General features: G+C 43.6%; 1 protein-coding gene across 6 annotated transcripts in view; it reads left to right on the top strand.

Annotated features, from left to right (window-relative positions):
* The window catches only part of ablim3 (actin binding LIM protein family, member 3), a 328,604-nt gene that overhangs the window by 169,108 nt on the left and 146,758 nt on the right, over positions 1-12,738 (top strand). For all 6 annotated transcript variants that reach the window (XM_041193207.1, XM_041193210.1, XM_041193208.1 and 3 more), the window contains exon 5: positions 10,501-10,627. In XM_041193207.1, coding sequence (XP_041049141.1) covers positions 10,501-10,627 — 127 coding nt within the window. The remainder of the gene's footprint in view (positions 1-10,500; positions 10,628-12,738) is intronic.

The following is a 12,738-nucleotide window of genomic DNA, read 5'->3' as shown; positions in this document are numbered from 1 at the left end:
TTCCAAAATTGAAAAAGCAGGCTTATCGATTGTGTTTGGCGTCCGGAAGTTTAATCAATATCTCCACAGTCGCCATTTCTATCTTATATCTGACTACAAGCCTCTACTTGGATTATTTGGAGAAGATAAAGTGATACCATCTATTGCACCGACTCGCATCCAGAGATGGGCACTAATATTAACCACTTTCGGGTAGTCAAATCGCACATGCCGATGCACTAAGCCACCTTCCCCTGCCAGCTAATAACAGGGAGGCTCTGATTCCCCAAGAACAGGTCTTAGTGCTACATTTTCTAGATTCCTCCCCTGTTCAGACCAGACAAATCCGTGAGTGGTCAGGCCGGGACCCACTATTGTCAAATGTCTGGGAGGAGGTCTTGAATGGTTGGTCAGGTGGATCTAAATCCGAAGATATGAAGCCCTATTCTGATCGCAGTTATGAACACTCCTGCCAGGACGGCATATTACTCTGGGGAACAAAAGTTATTGTGCCCTAGAGGGGCGAAGGCCATTATTAGCTGAGTTACATAGCACTCACTTGGGCATTAGCAGAATGAAGATGCTCGCATGCAGCTATTTGTTGTGGCCAGGCATACAATTGGTCAAAAGCTGTCCTCAATACCAGATGGTGCAAAAACTCCCCCGCTTAGCTCCATTGCACCCATGGGAATGGCCGGGCACCAATGGGTGTGCCTCCACGTTGATTACGTGGGACCCTTCTTGAGCACAATGTTCCTTTTACTGATTGACTCCCACTCCAAATGGATGAGCATCTATGAAGTCCAATCGCCCACATCGGCTGCCACCATAGACCGTTTGCGGCAGAGCTTTACAGTGCATGGGTTGCCGGAGGTCCTCGTGTCTGACAATGGGACCACTTTTACCAGCAGGGAGTTCCACAGGTTCATAACCCTTAACGACATTGCTCATATCAAAACCTCACCCTATCACCCAGCATAGAACGGCATGACTGAGCGGGCAGTCCAAACCTTTAAATCCAGATGTGAAAGATGGAAGAGGATTCCATTGGCACAAGATTGTCCCGGTTCTTGTTCACATACCGGATCAAGCCACACACAACAACCGGCATTGCCCCTGCAGAACTACTAATGAAGAGACGTCTCCACACTGCCTGACCCTTATCCAGCCAAATTTAGAGGGGAGGGCTGAGAAAAGGCAAGAGGTGCAGGAGACCAGGCATGATGGTCATGGTCGCGAAAGAACTTCCATGGTGGGAGATGCGGTCCTCGCAAAGAACTTTGGAGATAGGCCCAATTGGCTGTTAGGCGGGGTGAGCACAGTAACTGGATCCCTCTCCTATAATGTATAGGTAAATGGCCAAATAATTAGATGACACATGGATCATTTCCACAAAAGAATGCTCATCTCACAAGAAGAAATGCAGTCTTCATCTACACTTGAGTCTGTTCTGCGTGTAGAGAATAGGTCACATGGTTTGGAAGTATCAGTGGGGCCTGTGGGATCCGAGGGGGTCAGGGAGACAAACCTGCTCATTTCCACTGAGGAACCTAGTGGACAACTGTGCCCTGAAAAGGAGGTCTCGGAAAAACCAGCTGAGGTTGTTTAACTGCGATGCTCAACATGTCTGAGAAAGCCTCTTGAGAGACTTGATTTGTAAATAGTTATTAGTGTGAATAGTTAACATGTTATTAAGTTTGTCAACTGTATTTTTTAAGTAAAGGGGAAGGGATGTGGTAAAGTGGAATACCATGTACCTTTAAGAGAATGCAAGTGGACTAACCATGTGACAGTACTGACCAATCAATGTACTGCTCGGGCTACTGGTTAATTGTAAGTCTAGAGCTGGAGGTGGTTGTGGGAGCACATAAGGATTTAGTGCTGTGTCTTCTATTGCAATATACAATCACAGTTTGTTCTTATGTCGGTCTCTCTCCATTATTGATAGCGAGCATCAACTAACAAGTGTATATGAAGGCGTGCAATTCGAGTTTACTTGACTAGTGACCTCATAGATTCAAGACATAAAAGGTGAACTCTTGAAGCTGGGGTGCCAGTCAGAGGCCGTCCAGCTTGAGAAGATCAGAAGGCTTCAGAAGAGAGTAAGTAATTCAGAGGAAGCTTCAACTTGGAGGCACCCCTCTCACCAACTTTTTAAAAACTAAGTAACAAAGATTCAGCAGCCAAACCACCCATGTTGATGAGAGAATGGAGTTACCTCTATATGCAGCCTTTGGCTGCACCTGCACCCTGGCAGCCAGGGAGGACCTGGAGGCCTCTCTGGATCGAGTGCTGGCCCTCTGGTCTGCCCCTGGGTGCACACCTCCAGGTAGTAAACTGCTGGCCACTGTGTCAGGAAACTAGAGGCTGTCTGGAAAATCCCAGTTGGCCACCTTTAACTGTGGTTAACAAGATTCTTAATGAACCTCATTGACCACCTGCCACATGGGAGCAAGTAACCCTGCTAGCCCAGAAACTACTTTGGCAAAAATGGCTGGTGGTGGAAAAGATGTCAGGAAACCAGTGTACCGACCAGCACAGCTGTTTTCATGCTCCATGTGCCTCCATTCCTGGCCTCAGGGGGACCTGAAAATTCTGCATTTGGAAACTTTCTTCTGATAAGGGAACCATGGTTTGATAGTTGGAAGGAGAAACAAATATAAGGCAATTATTGTGCTGGGGATTAAATTCATCACCTTTATTGCTTTTGGCACGTTGATTTGTAGCATGTTTTTTTCTCCAGCCTCTGAGCATGCCTTGTTGGCATGGCATTGATTTTGAAGGTGGCTGAATGGTTTTGATGTTCTTTGATGCAGGATTAAGGAAATGATAAAAGATGTGACAAAGACTGTTAATGCAGAAGGCCTTTGTGTATGTTTTCAGGTCAGGGAGTGAGCAGATCACCTGAGTCACTGAGCAATTAGCTCAACCCTCGATACTTTGTGGTGAGGTCCCCCTCTCGCTGCTGCTTTCTAATCTTCTCCCTGGTCTTCCTTATCTAATGAGGCCTTCTACTGCTACTGTGCCTGTGGCCAGTTTATGCAGAACGCAGCAGACCTCTTTGATGGGGCGGACTCTTTCTAAAGCATAATGTGGACACCATCCAAACTCCTGAATGTCTGCTTCAGCATATCTACGGTGTAATCAGTACTCATCCTTGTGGTCCCATGGCATTGATTATATCAGTAGTGCTCAAGTCTGATGTGACTGCCAAGGGGTGGCATATAGCCATGTTTATAGGAAGAATCAGCAGTCATTCTCCCTTGTTTTTGGAAGAATCAAATATTGGGGGAATGGTTGACTGTTGCATAAAAATAATTTGCATATATATAAAACACCTTTTAAGTAGGAAAGTATACCAAAGTGCAGCATGAAATCATTATGATATTTGTCCATGTAGCTTGCAGAAATTTGCAAGATCCTGTTTCTGTGATCTGACAAGATCTGAACATTAATGGAATAGTAATTTTTTCCATTCACGACTGTAGCTGGCGGGTGCTCTGGTGTCCCAGTAGCAGTATGTGAACATTCAGTGACACCTTTTGGCATGAAGCAAGCCAGTCAATGTTATAAATCCATCATGATAACTGTTGAGGTCAATAGGGAAGGTGATGCACTAGTTAGTTCTGACAAGCAGGACATGTGTAATTTCCTTAATACAGCTATATACTGTGGAGTCGGAGGTGCAGGTGATGGTTCCTATAGCAGACTGAAAGGAACCAGTAGTAAAGGAGTTAAGTGCTGACTTTGAAAGGCACTGGGAGAGCAGGCCTAAAACAACCTGCCTGAAGAGACACAGCCTCCAGTTGCACTGCTCCTCACATAAATCCAAGAAAGTAACTCTTGGCATGTGCACTCTATGCGTTGGTTATGACCTCCTACAAACAACCCTTGTCATCTGCTAATAGGTAAAAACAAAAAACTGCGGATGCTGGAAATCCAAAACAAAAACAGAATTACCTGGAAAAACTCAGCAGGTCTGGCAGCATCGGCGGAAAAGAAAAGAGTTGACGTTTCGAGTCCTCATGACCCTTCAGCAGAACTGGAAGTTCTGCTGAAGGGTCATGAGAACTCGAAACGTCAACTCTTTTCTTTTCCGCCGATGCTGCCAGACCTGCTGAGTTTTTCCAGGTAATTCTGTTTTTGTTCTTGTCATCTGCTGTCTTATAATAGGCACAGCTGCTGCTCGGGTTGGTTGCAGAGGCTATTGCTGTTCTTCCAAGTATTCCTTCATCCCTATGAAACTGGCAACAATGGTGCCAATGAGAAGCAATTAAAATCTGCTGAGGGCAAGTAAGGCAAAAAATATCGAAGAAGCTATCTGGAATCCAAAATCCTCCTATCAATGCAAATAGCGTAATGATCCTATGATCCAATTACCACAACAACAACCACAGCAACTTCTATTTATATAGCACCTTTAACATAATAAAATGTCTCAAGGTACTTCACTGAAGTGTTATAAAACTAAATTTGACATTGAGCCACATAAGGCGATATTAGGATGGTCAAAAATTTGGTCAAAGGGGTAGGTTTTAAGGATTGTTTTAAAGGAAGAGAGGTAGAAAGGCAAAGAAGCTTAGGGAGGAATTTCAGAGCTTTGGGCTCCAGCAACTGAAATCAGGTCCAGTGGTGGAACAATTAAAATTAGTGATGCTTAAGAGGCCAGAACTAGATGAGCTTGGAGGGTTGAGGAGATACCCCTGCAGGCAATTGTCCCTTTTAATACTAGTTCAGTGGCTCCAATACACCAAGCCTGGTAGGCTTTATTAGTAGTTTGGGCACTGGGTGAGACTTCTGTGATTTTGCTTAAAAATAGGATCCCTGCTTACATACATACATATATTTATAATGCCTTCACCTGCCACCTGCCTCAATGGACTCAGAAAACTGCTTGTTTATGATGGTGATGGGGCAGGAACGAAGCCACCGGTCTGCCATGTTCCTCTCTTAGGGAAAGGATTAAAGTCCACCCTACCGTGCAATTTCTAATCAAGGAGCTGGAGATGTAAAAAAGGGAGAAACGCAATACTTCACTATCTAGCAGCCTTGCTGGAATAAAGGAAATGCAGTTTGATTGCTGACTTTCCTTGAAATATTACTGGTTAGCTCAAATGGTTTGAGCGTGGGCTGACAGTGCAGGTTCAATTCCTTTAGTGGCTGGGGTAGTTTTTGGGACCTGCTTCTTCTACTTTCCCCATTGTGTATCATGGAAAGATTGCTATAGATGTGAAGAGCACCATGATTAACAACCCTTCGATAACCAAGGGCCCAGCATGAAGAGAGAAAAAGAGACTTTCCTTTCCTGGTAGCTTTAGTGTACATGTGTGATTTGTGCCCAACATCTTCAAAACTGTAAATTTGGAACTTCATTTTTATTTTTGCTTTTGCTGAATAAAATACAAGTTTAGATTTTTTAATAGACAAAATGCAACAAAGATTTTCAAATCTCATAAAATAATTTGTTTTTAAAAAGCCCTGGAAATCTGAAATAAAAAGCAGAGAATGCAAATACATAGCAGGGCTATCGGTATCTGTTAAAATATATATAGATTAATGTTTTAGATAAATATCCTTCATTAGAAATGAAAATTTATAAAAGGTCATTGCAACCATTTGAGTATCTCATCACTCTGCTTTTCCAAACTGCTTTAGTAAAAAAACACCTATTCAATGCCCGACACAATTTTTTAAATTAATATTACATGCTTAATCATTTTTATATTATGTCAATTTTGTCTTTTATGGGCAGACAAGTCATTGAAAACTTTTATGACTATCAATTACATTATTTAATAAACATATTTCAAAAATATTTTCTTGAAATCCTGGTTTCTGAACAATGCTGGAGCCTCGCTGTGCAACAGCATAATAAATATTTTATGAAACAAAATTTAATCATTTGCTCTACAGCAGTTTCTGGCATGCCAGTAAGAATAATGAACATAAGAGTCTTCCTTAAGACCAGATAAAAGTAAAAGCTTAGCCAGAGGATAGCATCAGGAAGTGGGGAGAGAAGTTATTGAGCTAATCACAAGAAGTTGTAGAAAAACCTATGCACTATAAAATAGTGGTGCTATAGACACCAGATTTCCATTCACAGTGATGTAAGAACTTTAGAATGGAAAGGGAGGTTAGAACTGGGATGGCAGTTTGCAAGAATGGCAGGTTGAGGGTTGGTTTTTTGAGGATCAGGTAATGACAGCAGATTTAAAGGAGAGAGGGACATCACCTTTAGAAAGAGAACTGCTTACAATATTGGCTAACAGGATAGGAAGCTGGGTGATAATTAGTTTAGTGGGAATAGGATCGAGAGAACATGAGGTGGGTCTTATAGACAAGCTGAGTCCAGAGAGGGCATGAGGGGAGATAAGAGAGAAACTAGAGAAGGATGCAAATTCAGGGCTAGGACACAGGGGGACATTAGAAGTTTGTCCAGGCAGGCTAGTGGAAGGGAATGATAAGACAGAGACAGCTGATCAGATTGTCGTAATCTTAGTGACGAAGACGTCCATAAGCTCCTCACACTTTTTGTTGGAGGGGGTTTGCGAAAGAGCAAAAAACCCGGGGATATTTGCGATCCTGTTCTAATGTGACTGATGATGCAGTAATGCTGCAGCTTTTGCATCAGTGCAAAGTTGTTTTGGCTGTATATTACACAAACGGTGGCAGTTTATTACGGAAAATCATCTGACAACAGAGTTATGAAAATTACCAAACACATTGGACCTCTGAGGTTTGAAGCTTCCTCCAGGCAGATCTTGCCATGATAAAAACAAAAAAACTGCGGATGCTGGAAATCCAAAACAAAAACAAAAACAGAATTACCTGGAAAAACTCAGCAGGTCTGGCAGCATCGGCGGAGAAGAAAAGAGTTGACGTTTCGAGTCCTCATGACCCTTCAACAGAACTTGAGTTCGAGTCCAAGAAAGAGTTGAAATATAAGCTGATTTAAGGTGTGTGTGTGGGGCGCGGAGAGAGAGAGAGAGAGAGAGAGAGGTGGAGTGGGGGTGTGGTTGTAGGGACAAACAAGCAGTGATAGAAGCAGATCATCAAAAGATGTCAACAACAATAGTACAAAAGAACACATAGGTGTTAAAGTTAAAGTTGGTGATATTATCTAAATGAATGTGCTAATTAAGAATGGATGGTAGGGCACTCAAGGTATAGCTCTAGTGGGGGTGGGGAGAGCATAAATGATGTAAAAAAAAAAGGTGGGAAAAGGAAAATCTATATAATTTATTGGAAAAAAAAAGAAAAGGAAGGGGGAAACAGAAAGGGGGTGGGGATTGGGGAGGGAGCTCACGACCTAAAGTTGTTGAATTCAATATTCAGTCCGGATGGCTGTAAAGTGCCTAGTCGGAAGATGAGGTGTTGTTCCTCCAGTTTGCGTTGGGCTTCACTGGAACAATGCAGCAAGCCAAGGACAGACATGTGGGCAAGAGAGCAGGGTGGAGTGTTAAAATGGCAAGCGACAGGGAGGTTTGGGTCATTCTTGCGGACAGACCGCAGGTGTTCTGCAAAGCGGTCGCCCAGTTTACGTTTGGTCTCTCTGATGTAGAGGAGACCACATTGGGAGCAACGAATGCAGTAGACTAAGTTGGGGGAAATGCAGGTGAAATGCTGCTTCACTTGAAAGGAGTGTTTGGGTCCTTGGACGGTGAGGAGAGAGGAAGTGAAGGGGCAGGTGTTGCATCTTTTGCGTGGGCATGGGATGGTGCCATAGGAGGGGGTTGAGGAGTAGGGGATGATGGAGGAGTGGACCAGGGTGTCCCGGAGGGAGCGATCCCTACGGAATGCCGATGGGGGGGGTGAAGGGAAGATGTGTTTGGTGGTGGCATCATGCTGGAGTTGGCGGAGGATGATCCTTTGAATGCGGAGGCTGGTGGGGTGATAAGTGAGGACAAGGGGGACCCTATCATGTTTCTGGGAGGGAGGAGAAGGTGTGAGGGCGGATGCGCGGGGGATGGGCCGGACACGGTTGAGGGCCCTGTCGACGACTGTGGGTGGAAAACCTCGGTTAAGGAAGAAGGAGGACATGTCAGAGGAACTGTTTTTGAAGGTAGCATCATCGGAACAGATGCGACGGAGGTGAAGGAACTGAGAGAATGGGATGGAGTCCTTACAGGAAGCGAGGTGTGAGGAGCTGTAGTCGAGATAGCTGTGGGAGTCGGTGGGTTTGTAATGGATATTGGTGGACAGTCTATCACCAGAGATTGAGACAGAGAGGTCAAGGAAGGGAAGGGAAGTGTCAGAGATGAACCATGTGAAAATGATGGAGGGGTGGAGATTGGAAGCAAAATTAATTAATTTTTCCAATTCCGACGAGAGCATGAAGCGGCACCGAAGTAATCATCGATGTACCGGAGAAAGAGTTGTGGAAGGGGGCCAGAGTAGGACTGGAACAAGGAATGTTCCACATACCCCATAAAGAGACAGGCATAGCTGGGGCCCATGCGGGTACCCATAGCCACACCTTTTATTTGGAGGAAGTGAGAGGAGTTGAAGGAGAAATTGTTCAGCGTGAGAACAAGTTCAGCCAGACGGAGGAGAGTAGTGGTGGATGGGGATTGTTCGGGCCTCTGTTTGAGGAAGAAGCTAAGGGCCCTCAAACCATCCTGGTGGGGGATGGAGGTGTAGAGGGATTGGATGTCCATGGTGAAGAGGAAGCGGTTGGGGCCAGGGAACTGGAAATTGTTGATGTGACGTAAGGTGTCAGAGGAATCACGGATGTAGGTGGGAAGGGACTGGACAAGGGGAGAGAGAAGGGAGTCAAGATAACGAGAAATGAGGTCTGTGGGGCAGGAGCAAGCTGAGACGATCGGTCTACCGGGGCAGTTCTGTTTGTGGATTTTGGGTAGGAGATAGAAGCGGGCCGTCCGAGGTTGGGCGACTATCAGGTTGGAAGCTGTGGGAGGGAGATCCCCAGAGGAGATGAGATCAGTGACAGTCCTGGAAACAATGGCTTGATGTTCAGTGGTGGGGTCATGGTCCAGGGAGAGGTAGGAGGAAGTGTCTGCGAGTTGACGCTCAGCCTCCGCGAGGTAGAGGTCAGTGCGTCAGACAACAACAGCACCACCCTTGTCAGCGGGTTTGATGACAATGTCAGGGTTGGACCTGAGAGAATGGAATGCAGTAAGTTCAGAGAGAGACAGGTTAGAATGGGTGAGAGGAGCAGAGAAATTGAGACGACTAATGTCGCGCCGACAGTTCTCAATGAAAAGATCAAGAGAAGGTAAGAATCCAGAGGGAGGGGTCCAGGTGGAGGGAGAATATTGGAAATGGGTAAAAGGATCCGTTGAACTGGCAGAGGACTCCTGCCCAAAGAAGTGAGCCCGGAGACGAAGACAGCGGAAGAAGAGTTCAGCATCATGCCGAGCCCGAAATTCATTGAGGTGAGGGCATAAGGGTATGAAACTAAGTCCTTTGCTGAGCACTGAACGTTCAGCATCGGAGAGGGGAAGGTCAGGGGGTATAGTGGATTCACGGCTGGGGTTGGGATTGGAAGATGGGGTGGGGACGGAGGGACAGGCCGGGGTGGAGGGTCCTAGATGGGTGTTGGTGTCGATGAGTTGTTGGAGCTTGCGTTCCTTAGCACTTGAGAGAAAGAGAAAAAGTTTCTTGTTGAGGCGTCGGATGAGCCGAAGGATAAAATGAAACTGGGGGCACGCGCAGCTTTGAAAAAGGCTGTGTAATTAAATACTTAGTAGCCACATCTTCTTCCAGTTTTATATTGACTGTATTAATAAATATAAACTTAAGTCTTCTTCCTGAGATGTGTCTTTCAATGTGCATCCTGAAAACCTAAGTGGATTGATTAGATTTGTCTGCTAGGAAGTAAATCAGGTAAAATTACAAATGGACTGATTATGTACTTCAGGTAATCAATCCCTGCCAAGTTAAAATGTAAAAGAATGAATTGGTACCATACACTAAAAAAATCCTGTCTTCAAAATCGATGACGTATCTCAGCTGAGTGAAAAATGAATGTTGTTGTAATCATGTCACAAAAACGAATGTGGGTATGTGCCATTTAATATACAGAAAGGAAACATCAGGGAGAGTGTAAAACAGGCTTCTGATTCGCTATTGCCCATTTAGTGCCATTGCCCAAAGTGAATTCACCTCCAGCCTCTCTAAATAGATTAGAATGTAAGATCGGTAACATAAACATGACAACAGAGTTTTAAACTTAGAAACTAAACTTGTTCAGAAATATAGTTAATCAGTGTGTGAAGTGCTAGAATAGAAGCACAAAACATTACCATGTAGAATAAAATTAAGTATTTTTGATTGTGATAATGGTGTTAATAGTTCAGAACTTGACATGAGGTCAGGATCTTGGTGTGTAACACTTGATGGATTGTTACAGTTTTAAATAAAGACTTATCATTTAGTGTATTACTCTGCCATTGTATCAGTCATCACTCCAACAGTCACTTGAAGTGAACTGTAATTGCAATAACATTTTGAAAGATTCTTTGCTGATTAAATATCCTGTTTGTATTCTATTTTGATTAGAGTGCGCCGGCTGTGGAGATGAAATCAAACATGGACAGTCACTGCTGGCCTTGGAGAAGCAATGGCATGTGAGCTGTTTCAAATGCCAGTCCTGTGGTGTTGTGCTGACAGGAGAATATATCAGCAAGTACGTGTGGTGCTTGAAGAATGGGAGTGATTCAGATTCATTAACTAATGAAATGTTATCCATTCAGAAAGAATGACATGGTTGCTGTTTTATATTTAATTTGCATGATACCCTAAATTACAATTTACTCATGGTTTATTGACATGGCACTGAATCTTGCTTGGGTTTTCCTCTTCCTTACCCAAAGGTGCTGGGGTACAGCCTCATAAATCTTCACTGCCTTCCAGTACCTCATCCAAGTTCCTGTTCATATGTGGACTTTGGGGTGATTTTGACACTTAGCACCTGGACCATAATCGAGCAGAACAGATCACCGTCCCATTGTAGAACCTGCTCAGTTATCATCCAGTGATTACTATCCAGGCAGTGAAGGTGAAAATTACACCCCAACCCCTCCCCCACCCTCTATGAATCTTGGCAAACACTTTACCATGATGACATTGTGACTGAGCTCAGTGCCATCTTTATGTCCATGCAGTGCAATCTTTAGCAGTGGTTATTGGATATTAATCAGTTATAGGAACTTTCCCTTCTATTCTGGAACATAGGAGCAACCGAAAGTTCAGAACAAAGAACATGTTGACTGTTCAATTTCCTAGTATTTGTGCCTTTAGTGCATGTTGTTCAGTGCACTTAAAGGAGTTTCTGATTCATGATTTTATGAATAGAAATCAATCCCAAATAACAGGCAGCCATTGTGTTCTTACGCATATAGCCTATGCCCCATTGAGTTTCCCCCCTGTTCTCTTTGCTTCCATTTTAGACATTTCTCCTCATGCACCTACTGCACCTTATGTCCTCAGATGTTGTGGCAACGAGATATGCAAGCATGGCCTAAGAATGACTATCTTTGAGTCCCTTATATTCACTTAGAAAGATGCCCAACAGTATTTTCCCAAAAAGACACAATTGTGATGTTAACCTGCTACTCCATGGCACAGCACATTGAAGATTAGTGCACATGACACTGCTTTCTTAAAAAATTAGCTATTCTCCCATCACTGCTATTAGCTTGACCTTTCAAATGTATCAGGCAATATTCTCTGGTCAAAATAGCAAAGCAAAAGGTTACTGTGCAAAATAAGAGCTTGTAGTGTAGGGGGTAACATATCAGCATGGATAGAGAATTAGTTAGCTAATAGGAAACAGAGAGTAGAAATAAATGATAAAAACAAAAAAACTGCGGATGCTGGAAATCCAAAACAAAAACAGAATTACCTGGAAAAACTCAGCAGGTCTGGCAGCATCGGCGGAGAAGAAAAGAGTTGACGTTTCGAGTCCTCATGACCCTTCAACAGAACTAGTTCTGTCGAAGGGTCATGAGGACTCGAAACGTCAACTCTTTTCTTCTCTGCCGATGCTGCCAGACCTGCTGAGTAGAAATAAATGGGTAGTTTTCCTGTTGGCAAGATATAACGAGTGGAGTGCCACAGGTTTCAGTGCTGGGGCCTTAACTATTCACAATTTATATCAATGACTTAGTTGAAGGGACCCGAATGTATGGTTGCTAAATTTGCTGATGATGCAAAGATAGGTAGGAAAGTAAGTTGTAAAGAGAATATAAGGAATTTGCAAAGGATATAGATAGGTTAAGTGAATGGGCAAAAATTTGGCAGATAGATTATAATGTGGGAAAATGTGAAATTGTCCACTTTGGCAGGAAGAATAGAAAAGCAGCATATTATTTTAGTGGAGAGAGGTTACAGAACTCTGAGGTAGAGGGATCTAGGTATTCTAGTACATGAATCACAAAAAGTTAGTACATGGGTACGGCAAGTGATTAGGAAAGCAAATGGAATGTTGTTGTTTATTTCAAGGGGAATGGAATTTAAAAGTCGGGATGTTTTGTTACAGTTGTACAGGGCATTGGTGAGATGACATCTGGAGTACTGTGTACAATTTTGGTCTCCTTACTTAAGAAAGGATATACATGTATTAGAAGCAGATCAGAGAAGGTTCACTCAGCAGATACCTGGGATTGGGAGGTTATCTTAATGAGGAAAGGTTGGACAGGTTAGGTTCATATCCATTGAAGTGTAGAAGAATGAGAGGTGATTTTACTGAAACACTTGTGATACTGAAGGAACTTGACAAGGTGGATGTTGAAAGAA

The sequence above is a fragment of the Carcharodon carcharias genome, chromosome 8 (assembly GCF_017639515.1).
Source record: "Carcharodon carcharias isolate sCarCar2 chromosome 8, sCarCar2.pri, whole genome shotgun sequence".
NCBI lineage: Eukaryota > Metazoa > Chordata > Chondrichthyes > Lamniformes > Lamnidae > Carcharodon > Carcharodon carcharias.
This window is presented reverse-complemented; position numbering and strand designations above follow the sequence as displayed.